Here is a 21,970-nt window from a genome sequence, read left to right on the forward strand (position 1 = left end):
TATACTGTCTGCATTTAGTTTGGGAGTGGGCTAAGGTATACCCCTTCCCTCTAAAATGATTAGCTTTGCTTTTGATGACTTTTCTCATCTTCCTATTTTGTGCCTTTCCACCCTGTGTTCCAACATCCCCATTCCTGTCTGTCAGGGTCTCCTGCCCTCTCGGCCACCATGCTAACACTGCAGGACTGCCCTTTGGCTTCCTTCTTCCCCTCAGGGCCTTGGGGCGGGATGTCTGTTCAAATTCTCTGCCCTGGAGCATACCTCCCAGGTACCTGTCTCCAGAGAGACTTTATGGAGACCATGCCCCATCAGATACAAGAAGAAAGTTGCTGTGACAGTTTCTGGCAGGCAGGTGATGGAGTCTGGGAAACAGCAACCTGGGCTGTCCCTCCCCAAGCCCAGGGCTCCGGAAAAGGGCCTGCAGCCTTGTCTCCAGGCCATCTGGGCCGCTCACCATCTTAGCATTCAGGGCCTATGTGCCTGTTTGTTCCTGACTGAAAAGACTTCCTGCAAAGTTCACCCTGCCACTGACCTCCTGCTTTCCCCATTCTATGAGCGCCCAGGGCTTTTCTGTCAAGCGTGTCAATGCATCAGGGTGAGAGGAGAACTTCAAGCAAAGAGACCCTCCTCCTATCCCTCAAGGCTCCCTGAAAATGGCTCCCTTCTCTGCTGTGAGAAGTCCAGCTCCCAGAACAGCCAGCCCTCAGGGACCTCTCAAGACAAGGCCTGAGGCCTTGCCTGTCTCACAGAGGCACTGGGAGCCCTATCCCTCAGTCACTGAGCTAGGGGGCCAAGCTGAGGCTAAGCAAGGCCCAGAAGCAGACAAGCACATGCTAGCTTGTCCCAGTCCTGCATTAGCAGGCCTATCTCGGGAAGCTTTGGATTTGGTTCTTTCTCAATGAGTGCCAAGATCAGGGCTCTTTGGAACTTAATCCTGTGGCAAGAGGCCTCCCTTTGATGACTGTGTGGAATGAGATGGAATCTGGCCAGGTTGTTAGAGGAACTGAATCCCTGGAGTGGGAACATAATGAGAACGCGGGGCCATTCACCATTCAGGGTGGAAAGTAGAGCACTTATTGTGGGGCCAAGGCTGAGGCTGGCAGGAAGCAGCCTTGGAGCTGTATCACCAGGAGGATTTGGGGGGCGGTTGCAGAGACAGCAAGGGTCTAACTAAACTCTGGCCTCAAATACTTAACTGCTCACTTTCTGTTGAAAGTTAAAACAAGTTAAAACAAGTTAAAACAATCAACCAACATGAAAAGCAAATGTATTAAGTCTAGAAGGAAAATAATAACTTTTGCAGTGGTTATCTCTGTGGTATCTTTATAGGTGATTACAACTTTTTTGTGTGTGCTTTTAATTTTTCTGACATTTTTTCTAAACAGAGTGGATTACACCTGGAAAAAACACAAACTCAAAGTTGTCTCTACTTTGAAAGCAAACAGATTCTGGGGAAGGACTCTGGAATTCAGAAATTGATAGACATATATTTGAAAGGGAAGAGGCAGTACTTTGTAGCAAATTGAGAAGTTCTCCTGGCCTCCTGACAGCCCGATTGACTTGTCTGGGCTGGCAGTTAGTCCTGCTTTTTTAGTGTGGAAGGTGGCTGTTCCTTTCCCATCCTATGTGACCACTGTCAGCCTGCTCAGAAGATGCCCCATGGGGCAGCCCGCCCTGGAGGTGCATCCTGCCTTTGGACCAGGGGCTTCTGTTGCGGTCTCTCTGCACCCCCATCCTTAGCCACTTTGTCCCTTGGTCAAAGCAGATCAGGGTGGCTTCCCTGGGTTTCTTCCCTCATCATGAGCATCCCTGATGACCGTTCCTCATCTGACCTGGACATAGGCTGCCTTCTCTCACTGTTGTCTGTTTATTATTGATTTTTTTTTAAATGATATACCATACATACAGCAAAATACTTAAATCTGAAGTGTATGGCCTAATGGATTTTGACACACGTTTATACTGTGTAACTACCAGTCAGATCAAGACATTGAGCATTTCCATTATTCCAGAGAGTTCCCTCATGCCATCTCCAAGTCAACACCCCAACCCACCTCCACAAAGGTAATACCATAATGACATCTACCACCATAGGTGCGTTTGACCTGTTTTTTAATTTTACATATACTTTTTGCATCTGCCTTCTTTTGCTCATCATTATGTGAACTGGCCTTCTATTATCATGTAACAAATCACCCCAAAATTTAGTGACTTGAAATAACAACAAGCAATTCTTTCGCTCACTGATTGACAGGACTTAGAGAGGATGGTTTGTCTTTTAGCCTTGGCTAGGGCAGCTTGACCGGGGGAAGGTCCGTTTCAAGATGGTTCACTTCCATGGTGGGCCAATTGTTGCTGACCATTAGCTGGTGACTTAGCTGGAGCTGTGGGCCAGGCCCTCAGTTCTTATCCACATGGGTCTTTTCATAGGCTACTTGGGCTTCCTTACAATGTGATGGCTAAATTTCAAGAAAGCAACCATCCCAAGAAAGCCAGGTGGAAATGCAAGGCATTTTCATGACCTAGCCTCAGAGGTCACATAGCCTCACCTTGGCAACACTCTATTGTTAAGGCAGTCACAAAGGCCTGCCCAGGATCAAGTGCAGGGACGTAGACTCTACCTCTGGATGGGGGATGTGGGAAAGTTCTAGAAGAGCATGGGGTGAGAGGTATTAGGGTGCCATTCTTGAGAAGATTCATCTGATTGTAACATATTTGTAGTCTGTGTTTTAAATGCTGTGTAATATTTCATTGTGTGCATGTACTTACCCAGTCTGTTAACTGACATTTGAGTTGTTTGCAGTTTGGGCCTATTTGAAGAGTGCCATTATGAATATCCTTATACAAGTCTTTCAGGGGACAAAGACTGCCTTCTCTCAGTGTTGCTGTCTTTAGTTTTTAAGATTTTAAAAATCATACAATTTTATTCTCTTTTATTTTTTCCCCATCAGTTACTGTAGCCATATGTATTTTAGTATGTAAATCTCTGCTAGTGTTTTTTAAATGTTGAGAAGAAATTATATAAGTATTACATAAATATGTTCTCTTTATAAAAACTTTCAATATTACAATTAAGACTAAAACTTCTTCCAACACCACTTGCCAGATCTGAACTCTTTCTTCCTACCTCAAGGCAACCTCTGTCACTAGTTTGGTGGGTCTGCTTCTTAGAGCTTTTTGATACATTTACTCACATAAATATTCTCATAGGAAATACTGTTTTCTTTGTGTGCATGTGTGTTATTTGTTTGGTACAACGACTGGCATCATACAGCTCTGTACTTTGCTTTCACACTTAAAAAAATACCTTGGAGATATGGCCATGGACATCTACTTAACTTTGCAAACCACCAAATAACGTGCATAGTATTATTACACTGGATAAACGGCAAACATTTATCCATTTATCCACTTCCCTGTGAAAGGACGTTTAGGTGATAGCCTTCTTTATTGTTTTGCGTGTGTCCCATAAACTGAAGGGCAGGTCTTGCCCACTGTGAAGTTTGTCAGTGCTTGGCCAATACTGATGCACCCCTGCAAGGGAGTGTTGTTGGAACCCTGGACCTCTGCCCCTCAGTGTCCCTTTTCTTTGCCTGCAGAGACGTCTCAGAGAGGCTGTGCAACTGCTGGAAGATTATAAGCGTGGGACCCTGCGCCCGGGGGTTACCAATGAGCAGGTAACTCTGCTGGAGGTGGGGTGGGGAATGGTTGGGGGGAAGGAAGGTGGCAAACTCACTATCCCTCCCCCGCAGCCAGAACCACTTCTCTTCCCCTCCGAATCCACTTCTACTGCTGCTCCATCTCCTTGGACTTCTGGATTTTGGAGGGGATACTCAGGGCTCTCCTGTAAGCTGGTCTGGTGGGAAGTATGGAGGCTGCTAAGACTAGAGAAACCTAAGGCAATAGTTTAGTGGAGTTGACATGTGCATCTTTTCCCAGTTCCACATTCAGTGACATCACAGTGATGACTTGAAATCAGCCACAATGTGAGAATTTACACCATGGAAATTGGCAGATACTATAAATCAGGACTTTTTTTCTCAAAAATATTCACAAACATACCACTATCCAGAAGTTTAGACAGAGGATGAGAAAGATGGAGGAGACAGTGTGGAATTAGGCTAAGACACTGTAATTTCTGTTTTGTTAATATCATGTAGAAACTTGAACTAGAGCTAATTGAAAAGTTGGTGGTTTTGTTTGGTTTGGGGGAAAGGTAGGGAGATGTAGTATAGGGCAGCTCTGGTGATTGTAGAGACAGATGGCTAATGTGCTGAAGTTTTTCTTTTTGTTCATAAAGCTTTATTTTAAAAGCTATTAAAAATTAATCTCACACTTTTTTTCAAAGTAATTTATGTACAAAGTTCAAAAAGTCAAATAGTACGAAAACCCTTGTAAGGAAAAATAGTGTATTGCCCCATCCCTCCCCAATTCCCATTTCTCTTCCCCAGAAGCAAATGCTGTTAGCTGTTTCTTCAGATAGAAGCCTGTGTTTCAAACTAAGCTTATCTATACTGCTATTCCTCAACTAGTTCTTTTGTGTGGTAGTTGAGGATCAATCTCTCTTATTATTTACCTCCATAAACACATTTCTCTCTCCTATCCTCATCAGTTCAGTTCAGTTGCTCAGTCATGTCCAACTCTGCAACCCCATGAACTGCAGCATGCCAGGCCTCCCTGTCCATCACCAACTCCCAGAGTTTACCCAAACCCATGTCCATTGTGTCGGTGATGCCATCCAACCATCTCATCCTCTGTCGTCCCCTTCTCCTCCTGCCCTCAATCTTTCCCAGCATCAGGGTTTTTTCCAATAAGTCAGCTCTTCGCATCAGGTGGCCAAAGTATTGGAGTTTCAGCTTCAACATCAGTCCTGATCTCCTTTAGGATGGACTGGTTGGATCACCTCATCACCTTCATCACCCTCATCACCCTCCCAAAATAGTTATCATAGATTTGGGGTCTATGGATATTCGATATTCACTTTACGACAATTATATGAATAATACTACAACTTTGTTGTATATTATTATGTTTCCTGTCCTTTTTGACTTTATGTTTTATCTGGATTTAATAATTGTCTCATTTTCCTCACTGACAGAGTTTTCTTTGTACCATCTCTAATTCTTACTGTATCTTCTAGCAGCTTTTTGATATTTTTTAATGGTGGTGGTGGTTTAGTTGCTCAGTTGTATCCAGCTCTGTGACCCCATGGACTGTAGCCAGCCAGGCTCCTCTGTCCATGGGGTTTCCCAGGCAAGAATATTGGAGTGGGTTGCCATTTCCTTCTCCAGGGAATCTCCCAACCCAGGAATTGAACCCAGGTCTCCTGCATGGCAGGCAGATTCTTTACCAGCTGAACTACAAGGGAATCCATTTTCACTTCCATATTTTTCCCTGAAATTTTCTGGGGCCCAGTTCCCTCCAGCTCCTCGTGGTATACACCTTCATTTTAGTGGAAGTCCTCTTCTGGTAGCTCCCTGAAAAAGGGTAAATGGAAAGAAAATTTGGAGTCCTTTTATATCTGAAGAAAATGTAATTTGTAATTGTAATTCTGTACTCAGCTTTAACTGACAGTTTGGCTGAGGAGAAAATTCCAATTTTTAGGTTGACAACATTTTTCCTTTAGAATTTTGAAGACATTGCTCTTCTGGCTTCTAGTCTAGCTTTTGAAAAATCCAATGCTGTTTTATTCCTGATTTTTTGCAAGTGACCTGTTTTCTCTCTTTGGGAATGTTTAGGATCTCCTCTTTATGTATACTGTTTATTTCTGAAATTCCACAATGCCATGCCTTTTAAAACTTATTATTTTGGGTTTCTGGTGACCTCTTTCAATCTGAAGACTCCTGTCTCTAAGTTCTGGCAATTTTTCTTATACTGTTTCTTTGATAATTTCTTCTCGTTCTGGAATTCCTATTAGTCAAATATTCAACATCTTAGATTGATACTCATATTTTCATATCCTTTTTTTCTCTTCTATCCTTTCACTTTTTCCTTCTGTCTGGCTTTACAGGAAATTTCCTTGAGTTTATTTTCAACATGTCTATCGGATTTTTAACTTCAGCTAGTACAAATTTTAATTTCTGAGAGCTATTTGGTTGTTTCTTTTCTTTATTCCTTTTAACAGGATCGTCTTCCTGTTTTGTAAATACAGTATCTTCTCACCTCTGCATTCTGGAAGCCAAGCAGAGGAGCAAGGCTGAAGCCCCAATATTCACTTTGCAGAGTTTCATTGATTTCTCTGCTTTTAGCCTCACCTGCTCCCTCTTTCCACCGGGCTAGTGTTCCCAAGTCTGGACTCACTTGGATTCAGTTTCTCCAGAAGGTTGATAAACCTCTGGTGTTTGGGGGATACAGGTGAGGGTGGTGAGAGCCATCTTGCTGTGTGGGGAAGGCCGAGGGGTTCTACTGCTTTGAATTCAGGTTTTCAGCCAAGTCCCTGTGTTTAGCCCTTTGTTCCTGGGGTGCCTGGGCCCTCCAAGTCCTGAGCTTCGCTGGCTTCCTGGGGGTGATGGCCTGGCTTCTCAAGTGTGCCTTCTGCAGGCATTGAGGGACGGCTTCCTCCTCTCTGCTGGATCAGTTCCTAAAACTGCTCATTTTCCACCCAGAAATGCGCTGTCCCTCCTGTGCGTTGTCTCTTCTGTTCTGTTGGTGACTCTGAGGCACCGCCTGCCTCTCGCGCCTTTAGGCTCGAAGTCCACAGACACACTGGGCCCGGCTGGGTGTTCCCCGGGCGGGTGCTAAGCCAGCAGCCCTCCCCAGTCCGGTTTGTTTCGCTTTGCATTTATGGAGCACCTCCAGGCCAGTGTTGGTGCTAGGACCTGGGGGACAGCAGGGGAGAGGCTGGAAGAGGGTCCTGCCCCCAGGACTCCCCAGAATCCAGGCCAGGCCAGTGAAAATATGTGATGCTGTGGGAGAGCAGAGGGAGGAGTCACCTGACCAGAAGCGGGGAGTCTGGAAGAGGTTTCTCACCTGAGACTGAGGGGGGAGCAAGGATTGGTGAGGAGGGGGCGCTGGGAAGGGGCAGAGGAAGAACATCCTGAGCACAGAAGATGGCCCCTAGAGGAAGGGACAGGCCGATGTGCTGGACAGCAGCCCGCCACGTGGAGAGGGGGCAGAGGTGCCCAGAGAGGCAGCCCCTTAGCCAGATGTCCTTGTGCGGGGGCCCTGAAGTGACGCAAGATGTTGCAGTGCTGGGTAGGCTAGGTCTGTCTTCAGGAGTCTGTGTTGCCTGCGGAGTTCGCTGGGAGCAGCCATCAGCAGACAGGGCAGGGCCACATCTCCTTATTCCTGAGCGAAGTGCTGCCCTCTGGCTGTGGCACCGAGGAGCCCGCTGCTGTGACCTGACATGCTCCTCTCTACGGTCGGGGGTGGGGGATGGGGGGCGGTCCTCGGACCCTGGCAGCTCCTCATGGACCAGTCAGAGGAGTCCAGCCTCCAGGCCCTTCCTGACCCCGCGTCTGCTCCCAGCCCAAGCTCCCCTCCAGCCTGGCTTTTCCTCTTGGGACTCTTTCCAGTTTTCAAGAGTTGGGAAATGAGGCCATGTTTCCTTTCTTTGTTCCCTTCGGAAGCTTAAAGCTGCCTGTCCTGTTTTCTAGGCCCCCTTTGTTTTCTATCCCAAAAGCTCCCATGTGCCTCCAGGCAGCTGGGAGGCCAGGAGGGTGGGGGACCCTGCACTAGCTGGGGGAGGGTGGGGGACCCTGCACTAGCAGGGGAGGGTGGGGGTCCTGTACTAGCTGGGGGAGGGTGGGGGTCCCTGCACTAGGTGGAGGAGGGTGGGGGACCCTGCACTAGCTGGGGGAGGGTGGGGGACCCTGCACTAGCAGGGGAGGGTGGGGGTCCTGCACCAGCCGCTCCTCCCTGTTCTGGCTCCAGTTGGTGGTGCCTGCAGCGGCCCTCTGGAGGCTGGCAGCACGGTGCTCTAGGCTGAGTCCGAGGCCCAGCCCCCCTCCCGTCACCCTCCCGGCTCCCCCGCCAGCAGGACTGGGCTCTGCTGCAGCTCTTGCAGGACCTCCTGGACCTTGTCTACAGAGCCCTGGCCCCCACCAGCCTCCACGGCCACAGCAAGAGGGGGTGGGTGGTGACGTACCAGCTCGGGATCTGGGGAGCTTCAGGGATCAGAAATTCACAAAGTCCCCATCCCTGGTTCAGGCTGGCCCTGCTCAAGGGTCATGCCGGTGCTGCCTGAAGAGGCTGAGGATGGTTCCTGACCTCGGTCTGGACGGCGGCCTGTGTGCCTTGGGCTCTGTGCCTGCCCTGACGTCCTTGTGCAGGCGTATGAGTCAGAAGCCTGTGGCTGTGTGCTGACGCCTGTGGGCCTGACGCAATGTCCAGGCCCGCTGGGTATCTTAGGCACTGATTTGTTGTTACCTAATCTGCCCTCTAGTCACAATACCCCACCAGGGGGCTACAGCGGATTGAGAGTTTGTTCACACCTGATGGCCTTGGTTAGTGGGTGGCTGATATCTCCTCCAGAGACTGTTAACTTGTTGAAAGGTTGCTGTACCAGTGAAAAGTTAGTCCTAAGGATAAAATAAAAGTAAGTACAATTTACTCTTTGGGCTTGACAGGTATATATTTGATGTGCTAGGAACCCTAATAAAGACTGCAACTATCAGTTAAACAACAAAGCCATAGATGAGAGCAAAAATGTAAGCCCTGGCAGCTAAGTTTCTGAGTGTTTGCTGTGCTGTGTCTTTTTATATGCCGGGGCTTTGCTGGGATGGTTTGGTATGGGTGAAGATGGGTGGGGTTCAATATGGAAGACTCCCCCATGGCAATGAGTCGCCACTCACTGTGAGCTCACCAAGGGCCAGGAGCCATGCTAAATATTTGCACTTTATATGTATTCTCTCAATTAATCTTCACAGAAGCCTTGTTTGGTTGATGCCTATATTGACCCCATTTTACAGGCAAGAAAACTGAGGCTCAGAGAGATTACAAAACTTATCTCAGGTTACATAACTAAGGTGTGGTGGGACAGGGACACTGGACCTGGAAGATCCAATGCCCATTTTTCACTCACTGTCTGAAGATAGATTTGGGAGGGAAGGTGATGCTCTGGAGTGGAATGTGTGTGCTCACAGGCAGGCAGAGTGAGCGGGTGGGGTAGAAGTCCATCAGAGGGGCTTGGCGTGTATGCAGATCCCATAGCCCCAGTCACACTGGGCGGTTAACCCTGCCAGGCCAGGCCGGGGGCATCCGTGGGGCACTAGTACATGAAAGGTGCAGTGGCAGGTGGGCACTGGGAAGTTCCTGCCCTCATGTAGCCAGCTCCCACGCAGGCGCACATGTAAGGGGGTGGCTGGAGGCAGGTTAGGCTACGGTAGTAGGAATTCATGGAGAAGGCAAGGGCACTCCACTCCAGTGTTCTTGCCTGGAAAATCCCATGGATGGAGGAGCCTGGTGGGCTGCAGTCTATGGGGTCGCACAGAGTCGGACACGACTGAAGTGACTTGGCAGCAGCAGCAGTAGGAATTCAGCGGTGAAAGACTCCTGAGAACACAGGTGCTGAGGAAAGGCTTCGTGGAGGACACAAGTGGTTGGATGTAGAATGTAGAGAGACCCAAGGATGAGAAGGACGTCCCTGTAAGTCGCAGACGAAGGCTGAGAAGTAGAGTGGAGAGAGAGGGAGAGAAAGTGCATGATGAGAGAGGAAGTTAGAGAGGAAGCCGGGAAGTTTCAGGCCAGATTGTGAGGGTTTCTGGAACCCAGAAGAGATGCTGGTTGTGTTGTACTGGAGCAAGGGGGGAGCAGGACAGTGGAACTGTGGTTGGATCCTTCTGTACCAGGTATAGGGGCAGGGATAAATGCTGAAGGGAAACCAGCTTGGGAGCAACTTGGGTGGTCGGAAGTGAGGGGGCAGGGAGCCACTGTCGGCTTCTGAGTGGTGGTTCTGGTCCGTCATTCCACATCCCAGAGGCTGGGAACCAGCCCGCTTTCCTGGGTGCCTGCTCAGCACCTGGCATAGTGTATTGGTTGCCCAGGGGTCCCGTGAAGGACGGGTTCTGCCTGCACCCTGCCAAGGAGAAAGGGCAGCTGAGATGTGAGAGATCCTGCCAGTCTCCTCCTCTGGCAGAGCAGAAATGGGGTCAGCTGGGTTTGGCTTTTGCTGAAAATAGCAGAGAAGATACCAGAGAGTTAAAAACACTTGCACCCTGAATCTTCTCTGGGCATCAGCAGGGTCTTCTATCAGAAGCTTGACTGACATTCCCCTCCACCACTTCCCCTGACCCCTGGCCTCTGGGATCCTGATCAGCACCCAGCACCTCTGGGGCAGCTACAAGCTGACCCTTATTATTAGCACAAAACAGGCAAGTGATCAGTATTAGCTGAAGCATTTGTATGATGTGCTGGAAGTGATACTGGGTGCGGTATAGCATCTCCGGGCTGGGTCTTGCAGTGGCCTCCTGGGTGGTCTTCCTGTTCTACCTGGGCCCCCTCTGCCCATTCCCAGTATAGCACTCAGAGTGACCTGTGAAACTGCTCCAGGGTTTGTTCCTCTGCCCCAGGGTTTCTCAGACTCAGCACGATTGGCATTTGGGGCTGGGCAGTTCTTTGTTGTGGGGGCTGTCCTGTGCACTGTAGGATGTTTAGCAACACCCCTGGTCTACCCACTGGGTGCTAATGGCACCCCTTCCCAGTTCATGATGACCAGACATTTCCAAATGGCCCCTGGGTGGGAAACTGCCCTCCTGTTAAGGACCACTCTATAGTAAAAGCTCAGAGTAAAAGCCACAGTCCTCAGCACAAACTGCAAAGCCCCAGTTCCTCTCTGATCTTATTTCCTACTGCTCTTTCCCTCATTCAGCCCACTTCAGTCACACAGTCCCTCAGATAGGCTGGGGAGGCCCACTCTGCCTCAGGGCCTTTGCACTGGCTGTTCTGCCGGACAGAAAAATCTACCAGGTATCTGCATGGCTCACTCCCTCCTTCAGGTATTTTCTCCAAAGCCATCTCAATGAGAGCTACCTTGACCACCTTACTAAACATCATCCTACTTGAGAATCTGTCCAGGAAAAGGAAAGTTAGGGGAGCAAAAGAAGGAGCCACTAGAATCAGAGGCAGGACAAGAGATGGAATTTTAGGGAGCCACAGCCAGTGAAGAGATCTGAGGACTAGAGGTACTTCTGGGGGTGGAGGGTGCAGCCCCAGTGTCTCTCCCTGCCCTCTTCCAGCCCAACACCAGCCTAACCTTTTCTTTTCTGTCTCCCCTGTGACAGAAGCTGTGACCCTGGTCATGTTATCAGGTTCCTGAATGTTCCCCATCCTTCACCCCCTCCTTTCGTGAGGACCCCACTACAATAAATTTTAAAAAATCTGTCCTTGCTGCCAGCACACTCTCCCTATCTTTACTCTGTTCTACTTTCTCGTGTTTCTTGAAGCATTCATCCTTCTCATATATGAGCAAATTTACTTTTTATTACTTTTTTGTAGTGCCACAAAACCAGAGATTTTGTGTTTGTTTTTTTCTTTTTAACTGATATATTCTTAGTGCCTAGAGCGGTGCCCAGCACATAATATGTGCTCAGTAAATATTTGTTGGCTAAATGAATTGTTTTTAATTATCACAATTAGCTTGAAAGTAAATATTCCTATATTACAAATGAGGAAATGGAGGCTCAAAAAATTAAGTTGTTGTTTAGTTGCTAAGTTGTGTCCAACTCTTTTGCGACTCCATGGACTGTAGCGCACCAGGCTCCTCTGTTTATGGGATTTCCCAGGCAAGAATATTGGAGTGGATTGCCATTTCCTTTTCCAGGGGATCTTCCCGACCCAGGGCTTGAACCCACGTCTCCAAGTAAATTGCCCCAAGTCACATGGCTAGCAAGTGGGAGATCTGTAATTCCAATTCACAAAAGAGGGTTTGACTAGAGGCTCCAGCCTCTTAATAGAGAGAAGCCGTGTGTACATGGAAGTCGTGACTGCGCATGTGGGTTGTGCAGCAGAGTGAGGGGGGATATTTGTCTCCTTTCATCTGTAGAATTGGCCCATCTTTCGCCCCACGTAGATTTGCATTTGTACATATTACCTGGGAGTAATCATGGCAACAAAATTAATGGTGAGAAATAATAGGATTGACCCAAATGATGAATTAAGATTTCTTATTGTTTCATGAAGGCATCCTCTGCCTTACAGAAGGATCCCCTTCAGGCTCTGTTTAATTACCTTCTAGAGGTTGTTTTAAATAGTCTCTGTTGTTGCTGCTTCAGAGGTTTGGAGAAGCAGCTTGGAAAGAGGAGAGGAGAATGGGAAGGAGTCAGACTGGGGTCAAGGCCTGGGAGTGACTCCTCCATCTGAGGTCTGAGCGCAGGAGGTCTCTGCCCTGAGAAGGAGGGGCTTCTCCCCTGAAGTTTGTTTGGGGCCCACCCTCTGCCCCTCCCCTGGCCACCGCACTGGGTTCCTAATAGGTTCAAATGGCAACTCCGCTGAGACTTAAGCCATTTCTGAAATCAGCCAACGTTTGCATTTTTCCAGCAACCTTTCTCCCAAGCTGTTTCCCTACGTCCTCTGTGTCCTCATTTTCCAAGCTGAGAAATCAAGAAAGTCTCACATCCACACTGGTTGTTGCTGCACCAGTAAGTTCCAAGGAATCGGGGCCTTGCATTTTAATGTTCAGCCAGAAGCACAGAGGGAGATGACTGAGCCAGAGGAGACCAGGTCACACTGAGTAATTGTGGTTTAAGTGGAGCTGCTGTGGTGGGCCGACAAGAAGACGCAGGGGGCTCCCTGTCAGTGTGGGTGGACTGTCCACTATGTCTCCTCGGCCTCCATCAAATGCTTTACATTCCAGGGTGATCCTTGCTTGTGACCTGTTTGCAGAGTTGGCTCATTAAACTTCAAATTAGCAACCAGCTCTTGGCTTGTGTGTGATATCTGCTGCCATTTCTGCATTCAGCATTCAACTCATGGGTCCAGTGTGTCCCAGGGAAAACCCAGATTCAAGAAATCAGGCCCGAGTCCTTGTCCTAGGCTCTCTGAAAGCCAAAATTGGCATCATCAGATGGGAAGGGACCTTGGAGAGACTAGCTTCCATCTCCTGACTCATTAATTAAAAAAACAAAACAATGTAATTCTAAGGAGTGAGGTGACTTGCACAGGAAGACCAGGCAAGTTGGTGGCTGAGCCAGGCCCCAAATCTGTGACCCTGACTGTTGCTGGTGCAGCCTGGAGATGAGATGAACCCAAATGAGGTCAGGTCATGACTAGGAAGTTTAGTTTAAGATGGAGCTGTCCCTCCCTTCTCACCCCCAAACCTCCTGAGGTGGGAGCACTTCCAGATGCCATGAGAAGACCCTCAACATTGACTTAGTGCTCATTCCTTCCTCTCTCCTGTGGAGAGGCTTCCCTGACATCATGGGAAGCATTTTCCCCAAACCCCACATGGGTTACTTTGGTTAAGGTTATACTAACTGCTGTAATGAAATGACCTCAAAACACACCAGCTCAAATAAGATAGATGTTTATCTCTTGCCCATGTCATAGTTCAAGCTCCAGGTGGGCAGGTGGCTCTGCTCCACAGGGTCAGTCAGGAACCCAGGCTCCTTCCATCGTGTTTCTCCACCATCTCCTTGGGTTCTTCCCTCTGCCTGGCTCAGGCTGGGCTGAAGCCACATTGCTGTTCTGGTTCACAGGCAGGTGATAGAAAGTATAGGTTGGGAGGCGCTAGCTAGGGAAAGGCACATCTCACCTCTCCTCAGATGCCACTGAGGGACTCAGTCACATGGATAAGCCTAATTGCAAAGGAGGCTGGGAAATGTAGTACAGCAGGCCAACCACCTGCCCTGCAAAGGAAGCTGGGAAATGTAGTACAGCAGGGAAACCACCTGCTCTGCAAAGGAGGCTGGGAAATGTAGTACAGCAGGTCAGTCACCTGCCCGCTACCTTTCTATTACTATGGCAGAAAAGGACATAGGATTTGTTGGACCATTAACAGTCTATGCCATAGAGGACTATAAAGAGCTGAAAAGTGCAGGCTATTTCTATTTTTCTAATGGTTACTCTTAAGTTTTTAAGAATTATTTCTGGGTAGGTAACACATTCACTTTCACTTTTCACTTTCATGCATTGGAGAAGGAAATGGCAACCCACTCCAGTGTTCTTGCCTGGAGAATCCCAGGAACGGTGGAGCCTGGTGGGCTGCTGTCTATGGGGTCGCACAGAGTTGGACACGACTGAAGCAGCTTAGCATCAGCAACATATGAACAAGGGCTTCCCTGGTAGCTCAATCAATAAAGAATCTGCCTGCAATGCAGGAGACCTAGATTTGATCCCTGGGTTGGGAAGATCTCCTGGAGGAGGAAATGGCAACCCACCCCAGTATTCTTGCCCAGAGAATCCCATGGACAGAGAGAGGAGCCTGGCAGGCTGCAGTTCATGGGGTCACAAGAGTTCATGGGGTCGCAAAAGTTGACTACAACTTAGTGACTAAACCACCAACACCTGAACAATCTACTGAATACTAAAGGTATCAAAAGAAAATAGAATATACAATGTTTCCCTTTCCCTGTCTGCCAATTTCCCACTTCTCCCTAGAGTAAGGATCAGTTTCTTCTGTATCCTGCCAGAGATATCTGCATACATTCATCCTTTTCCTTTAGATGTTATTGATATAATAGTGGTAACTCCAGGGACATTCACTGGAGTAGGGTCATAATAGCAAAAGATGAGACAGTCACAAAAAGACAACTGTTGTATGATTCTACTTGAATGAAATATCTAGAGTGGTTAAATTCAAAGAGACAAGCTGGACCTGAGGGGAGGAGGATTTGGGAGTTAGTACTTACTGGGTACAGAGTTTCAGTTGAGTAAGGTGAAAAAATTCTGGAGATGGATGGTGGTGATGGCTGTAAAACAATGTGAATGAACTTAATGCCACTGAACTTCCACTTAAAAATGGTTAAATGGTACATTTTATTATTTATATTTTACCACAATAAAAGATTGGAAATAGTTTAAAAGTCCAGTATGCAGGTCAAGAAGCAACAGCTGGAACCAGACATGGAACAATGGACTAGTTCAAAATTGGGAAAGGAGTACATCAAGGCTGTATATTGTCACCCTGGTTATTTAACTTATGTGCAGAATACATCATGAGAAATGCTGAGCTGGATGAAGCACAAGCTGGAATCAAGATTGCTGGGAGAAATATCAATAACCTCAGATATACAGATGACACCAACCTTATGGCAGAAAGCCAAGAGGAACTGAAGAACCTTTGATGAAAGTGAAAGAGGAGATTGAAAAAGCTGGCTTAAAATTCAGCTTTCAAAAAACTAAGATCATGGCATCCGGTCCCGTCACTTCATGGCAAATAGATGGGCAACAATGGAAACTGTGACAGACTTTATTTTCTTGGGCTCCAAAATCACTGCAGATGGTGACTGCAGCCATGAAATTAGAAGATGCTTGCTCCTTGGAAGAAAAGCTATGACCAACCTAGACAGCATATTAAAAAGCAGAGACATTACTTTGCTGACAAAAGTCCATATCGTCAAACTATGGTTTTTCCAGTAGTCATGTATGAATGTGAGAGTTGGACCATAAAGAAAGCTGAGCACAGAGAATTGATGTTTTTGAACTGTGGTGTTGGAGAAGACTCTGGAAAGTCCTTTGGATGCAAGGAAATCAAACCAGTCAGTCCTAAAGGAAATCAGCCCTGAATATTCATTGGAAGGACTGATGCTGAAGCTGAAGCTCCAATACTTTGGCCACCTGATGCAAAGAACTGACTCATTGGAAAAGACCCTGCTGCTGGAAAAGATTGAAGGCAGGAGGAGAAGGGGACAACAGAGGATGATATGGTTGGATGGCATCATTGACTCAATGGACATGAGTTTCAGCAAGGTCTGGGAGTTGGTGATGGACAGGGAGGCCTGATGTGCTGCAGTCCATTGGGTTGCAAAGAGTCAAACATGACTGAGTGACTGAACTGAACTGAACTGAATAGGGTGAAGTTTATATGTTCATTCAATGTTTCTGCTAGGAAGAATAAGACTGCTCTCCATGCTCTGATGTGGAAAGATCTCCAGATAATACTAGATGCCTTAAGGGACAGAACAGTGTGAACTGGTGTGCCAGCATCTAGAGATGCATGCATAGGGATTTGGGTGGGGATCATGCAACCAGACGGCTTGGGTTCAAATCCCAGTGCTACTGTGGGACTTTGGGCAAATCACTGAACCTCTCAGTGCCTCAGTTTCCACATCTATAAAATGGGAGATACACTATTCCCTGCCGCATAGGGTTGTTGAGAAGATTAATAAGTTAATATGTACAAAGCCCTCAGAAATATGTTTGACACATAGCACCTGTTCACTATATGTGAATGGATGAATGAAGATGAATGAATGAATCTAAGTCACAGATCATAACCTGAAGTTCTGGCTCCACCTGTGAGAACTTGGGTGTGGCTGAGCTTTGCTCTTCTCATCTGTCTTATGGAAACAGTTTTCTGAGTGTGAGACTCAAATAGTTAACGGGGCCATTGCCTCTTATCTGTGGCACCAACCTGCCCACACCGTGTGTGGGTATCATTGTGAGGAGGGAATGTGTCTGTGAGCTCTGGGCTCCTGGCCTTACCTGCTGACATCCCTGCTGAACTTCTGCCTCTGCTGCCGAGCCAGCGCCTGCCTGAGTCTCCCATCGCTGGGTGGGGGTGGAGAAGGCAGCCTTGAACCTGAGGGACACAGATGCAGCCATGGGTTGCCAGTGTTCCTTGGCTAGTCTTCCCGGGGAGGGGGAGAAGGAGCAGGTGCCGGGGAAGCGCATCTCCTGCCTAGCGGCGAAGGGACGCCACCTCAGGTGGCGTCCGCTGAGCCTCTTCCTCTTCTCGTGATTCAGGTCTGGCTGTCGCCCTGGCCAGACCGGACACCAGTCTGCCCCAGAGAACAGGGGCACATGAGTCTGGAGGCCAGGAGGCCTGGGTGCACATCTTCGTCCTGCCACCAGGCCTCTGGAACCTCGGCTGAGTCACTTAGTCTCTCTGAGATGAGTTGCTTTGTGTGAAAGTAGTCTACTCACCACACAGGCATGTTGTAGGAATGAAACAACAGGGATGAATTTATTTTGAGAAATAATTAAGTTCTTTGAAAAATACTGCTCATTTGACTGACTCCCCCTTTACGTTAGGCATTTATGGAGCATGACGTATGGGCCAAGTATTCAGGTATACATACGTGTCTCAGCGAACTTCCGTGTTGGTCAGTGTAAGCCAAGTGCTGTAACAAAACCCCCTGGATTTGGGGGCCTTAGACAGTAAGGTCTGCTTCTCACTCATGTCAGAGTCCAGTGCCACCCAGGGCCTTAGCACGTGCCATTGTCCAGGAGCCAGGCTCCTTTCCCCTTGTAGCTTTCCTGTCTTCTAGGGCCTCACTGTCCCCCGGTGGCTCCTCTGTGGGAGGCTTTGGGGCCAAGCCTGGAAATGGTGAACTCCATTTCTACCCACAGCCCATCAGCTGGCACCTGGTCATGTGAGCCCACCTGACCGTCTAGGCTGGAAAGCATAGACTTAGCTGTGTACCCAAAGGGAAACGCCAGCTGCTGGGAGCATCAAGCATAGCCCTTACAACAACCTATTGTATTGATGGAGAAACTGAAGCATGGAGGCAAAGTAATTAGCCCAGGGTCACACATCCAGTATGTGATATTAATGTAGACTGCTGGTTCTAATGCCTGCTCTTTACACTGTCCTTTAATGTCTTAGATCAGTGTTTTCAGCCCAGGCTGTTCATCAGGTGGGGGATGTTTTTCTTTATTTATAAGAATTGTATGAAGACGCCTTAGTTTTTTGTTTTTTTTTTTTTTTTAAACAAATAGTCTTAGGTTTGCTGTGTGCACGGCTCTGGGAGATGCTGTGGCCAGCACTCAAAGGCGAGACCCTGCTCCAAGAATCTGCGCTATGACCCCACAGGGTGAGGGGACACGGACGTAGGAGATTCTGACTTGGGGTGGAGAGCCTGGGGTGTCAGGAGTTTGTGCCCAGGGCCTGGGGTCACACCTGGGATGGTGCTGGGACTTGGTGGGTTGCACTTCAGCAAGGCACTCTTTGAGCAACGAAAGATCAACCTTTTATCATTTTTTTACTTCTCTACTGTTATGCTCTCACATACTGTCTTTGGCTAACAGTGATTCTACATTTGGTTTTTCTTTCTTTAGTCCCCTCTGTTCCTCAATTATAATTTAAAAAAAAATCTACTGCCTCTAATCTTTCTGGATATGGAATAGCAGACAATCAAATATGTTTGAAATGTATCTAAAATCAGAGTGATTAGACTGTGAATTAGACTTAAGGACTCGACTGTTAGTAAAAGCATAAACTTTAATACAGATGGTCCTTGACTTACGATGGCTCAACACACAGTTTACGGACTTGATGGTATGAAAATGATATGCATCCAGTAGAAACTGTACTTTGAATTGTGAATATTGATCTTTTCCTAGCTAGCAATGCGTGGTCTGATACCCTCTTCTGATGCTGGACAGACAGTGAGCCACAGTTCCCAGTCAGCCATGAGATCAAGGGGGGAACCACCAGTATACTTAGAACCGTTCTGTACCCACACTTTCAGTACAGTATGCAATGAATTACATGAGATATTCAGTACTATTTTATAAAATAACCTCCGTGTTAGATGATTTTGCTCAACTGTAGGCTAATGTAAGTGTTCTGTGCCCTTTTAAGATGGGCCAAGCTAAGCTATGATGTTCTGTAGGTTTGATGTATTAATATTAAATGCATTTTTGACAATGATAATTTCAACTTACGATGGGTTTATTGGCACATAACCTCATTGTAAGTAAAAGACAATCTGTATGTCAATTTTATAACTCTATTATTGCTACCTAGTAGCATTCTGCAGCTTAATTTATATCCCAGATGACATTGCCATATAAATGAAGAATAGCTATTCCATTATATAACTTTAAACATCAGTGCTTATGCGGTTGCCCCTCTTACGTCTTACCCTTCTTGATCCACTAAAGATGCACTGACTGGCCTTTCATTTGCCCACAGTGTACATTTTTACTTGCCATATTTTCTCGATTCCAAAAGGTTTTTTTTATCACATATTATCATCTCTTAAATGGGGTGAACTTTTAACTGATGGACATCATGGTATTATGCCATAGTTTTCTTTCTTAGTGGCACAATTAGTATATCTTAGGATAAATGATGTCTTAGAGTCAATGAGATACAGTAGTTTTATCATTTGAAGAAAGTGACAAATTGTTCTGTTCCTGTAGCCTGCCCCCACACTGTGCTGGAAGAGACAACCTCCTCATTCATGTGGAAGTGCACAACCTTCTTATAACAATAACAAAAATAAGAAGAAGAATATCTATAACATCGAGCACTTGTAAAGCACCTACTGTGTGTCCAGCACTGCTCTGGGCACCTTTCATATGCCTCTTCAACAATGTTAGAGCCCAGCTATTATCCCCATTTTACAGACGAGGAAATTGAGGCTCAGAGGTAGAAGTGGCAAATCCAGGGATCCAGGCAGTCTGTCTAGCTCTGAAAAATTATGCTGTGTGGTCTCTTGTGATTCTAGGAGACAGCTGAAGTATCTACCTAATGAAATGAAATGAAGGTACTTAAATGAAAAGTATCTTCCTTTAAATCAGGGCTTCTTACCTTTTTATCTATACCTTAAAATGAACTAGGGAGTTTTAGGAACATGCTGGAAGAATTCTTCAAGTAATTCTACAGCACAGTCAGAGTTGAGATCCCTTGGTTTAAATAGTCTGGGTGAGTCCCCCCCCAGCTCTGCTCTTCTGAGATCCCTGGCCTTCCTTCCTGGTGATGCCACCTGCCCCCAGTCCAGGGAAACTGGGGCATCTGGGCAGCTAGTTGCCTCTAAACAGCCTGAGCCTCTAAAGCCCTTTGAGATGGAGCCCCTGGTTAGAAAATGGGGCTTTGGGACCTTAAACTAATATGTGCTTTTAATCTTTGTTCTTTCTTTTCTTTCCCTTTCTTCTTCTCCCTTCCTCCTTTCCAGCTGTGGAGTGCACAGAAAATCAAGCAGGTAAGTCCATTTTGGATTCCTTTCCTTTGCTCCCTTCTGCTGACCTCTGAAACCCTGCCCTGCCCCCACCCCACCCCACTCCTCTCCACCCGCTTCCTTCTTCCTCTGCACCCAGGCCTGAATCTCTGAAGACTAGAGCTCAGGTCAGCCTGCCTTTCCCGGGCCCCTGAGCTCCTTCCCGGTGGGTTCTTTTCATGAATCCTTGTGTTTCTTGTGTGCATGGCATGGGGGACGGAGGGCCTGCAAGGCAGACATGGTCTGCTGTGCCTGCATTCAGTTGGAGCATCTGTCAGGAGGGGAAGCTCCGCCTGTGGCCCATGTTGGCTTTCTTCTTGCCCCAAGTGGTAGGGAGGACTGACCAGCCACCAGGCAAGGTGGGATATAGCTACAGGCCACTGGAGTCTCCCCTGGGGGGGCTCCCTCACCTCCTTCCCCTCCCTCCCCCCATGTCCCTTCTCCCTCCCCAGCTCTCACCCTATGCTCTGCTCCCTGCTCTTGCCAGGCTATTCTACACCCGGACACCAATGAGAAGATCTTCATGCCTTTTAGAATGTCAGGTAAGCCCTTGGGACCCTCTGGTTCTTCTCAATTTGGGCCACTTATGAGGGTCACAGCTCCAAGGACATCCAGATGAGGGGCATACAAAACCTGTTACACACATGGCCACACCTGCACCTGCATGGTCATGTTGGCTCAACTGTTCAAGACTGGTCAGTCTATGGAGCTTTTGAAATGTGTCTGTCTGTCTTTTCTGCCTGAGCAATTGGGATGAGTCGAGGCATCCACAGGTAAGTCTGGTGCCCCCACCCCAGGGTGATACCCGGCTCGCTTAGTGGCAGCTTCGGGGCGACGTTTGTTAGGGCGGGCCCTGCCTTCCGTGAGTCACTCTCGTCTCACCTGTGCACACAGTGTGCCTTCCTTCCAAGCCCTGCTCCCTGCTTAGCCCTTTCATGCAGTTAATCCCCAGTCTAACTCCCTCGTCTCTGATCCTACTTTTAAGCTGCCCTCTGCATGTACACACTTGAGTTTGCACCACTGCACACACAGGGGGGCAGATTCCCATTCCACAGAGAGCAGAGGGCAGAGAGGGCAGTGGGAGAATGTGTCCCCAGGAGGTCCCCACCCTGTGGCCACTCGAGCGAGGGACCGCTCTATGTACAGCTTGAAAGTGAAAGTGAAAGTTGCTGGGTCGTGTCCATCTCTTTGCGACCCCGTGGACTATACAGTCCATGGAATTCTCCAGGCCAGAAAACTGCAGTGAGGAGCCTTTCCCTTCTCTGGGGATCTTCCCAACCCAGGGATCAAACCTAGGTACCAGCTGAGTCACAAGGGAAGCCCAAGAATACTGGAGTGGGTAGCCATTCCCTTCTCCAGGGGATCTTCCTGACCCAGGAATTGAAGCAGGGTCTCTTGCGTTGCAGGCAGATTCTTTACCAACTGAGCAACGCGCAGCTTATGTACAGCGTAGTGGCCCAGAAAGCCCTTGCCTGTACCCTGGCTGGGGCCGGTGTGGTTACCCTGCCTCCAGTTTCTGAGAGGCTAAGGGCCTTGTCCAGACTCACAAAGCAGAGGCCAGTCTCACACCAGGGTGCTGATGCCTCCTCCACGCCATTTCCCGGTGTGATTGAGTGTGCCCCCCACCCCTGACTTGCAGGGTGGGTGGCGGGGGGCTGACTGCTGCCTTGGGAAGCCCCACCAGAGGATGTTCTCAGTCCAGGAGGTGAGTCAGTGTCCCCACCCTCAGAGGGCCTGGCCTCGTGAGGGTGGGAGCATATAGCCAGCCATGTGATGTCATTGTGTAAACCAGGGCAGTTAGTGCCCGGTGACCCTGGCTTGGCCGTGAGGAATTAAAAGGCGCAAAGATTCTTGTAGCCGTGGCTATAGGTGCTCCCCAGGACCTACCTGGGGCCATGGCAGGCTCTCCCCTTGAGACAAACTTATCCTGC

The 21,970-nt window shown here is 48.0% G+C and overlaps 1 protein-coding gene across 5 annotated transcripts in view; it reads left to right on the top strand.

The window, feature by feature from the left end:
• Window positions 1–21,970, top strand: part of SFXN5 (sideroflexin 5) — a 124,670-nt gene that overhangs the window by 19,464 nt on the left and 83,236 nt on the right. For all 5 annotated transcript variants that reach the window (XR_006269381.1, XM_043468189.1, XM_043468188.1 and 2 more), the window contains exons 3-5: window positions 3,600–3,677; window positions 19,998–20,024; window positions 20,527–20,581. Coding sequence is in view for 4 of the 5 variants with exons in the window: in XM_043468189.1 (XP_043324124.1) it covers window positions 3,600–3,677; window positions 19,998–20,024; window positions 20,527–20,581 (160 nt within the window). In the remaining variant the exon portion in view is untranslated. The remainder of the gene's footprint in view (window positions 1–3,599; window positions 3,678–19,997; window positions 20,025–20,526; window positions 20,582–21,970) is intronic.

Source organism: Cervus canadensis, chromosome 5 (assembly GCF_019320065.1).
Source record: "Cervus canadensis isolate Bull #8, Minnesota chromosome 5, ASM1932006v1, whole genome shotgun sequence".
Lineage (NCBI taxonomy): Eukaryota > Metazoa > Chordata > Mammalia > Artiodactyla > Cervidae > Cervus > Cervus canadensis.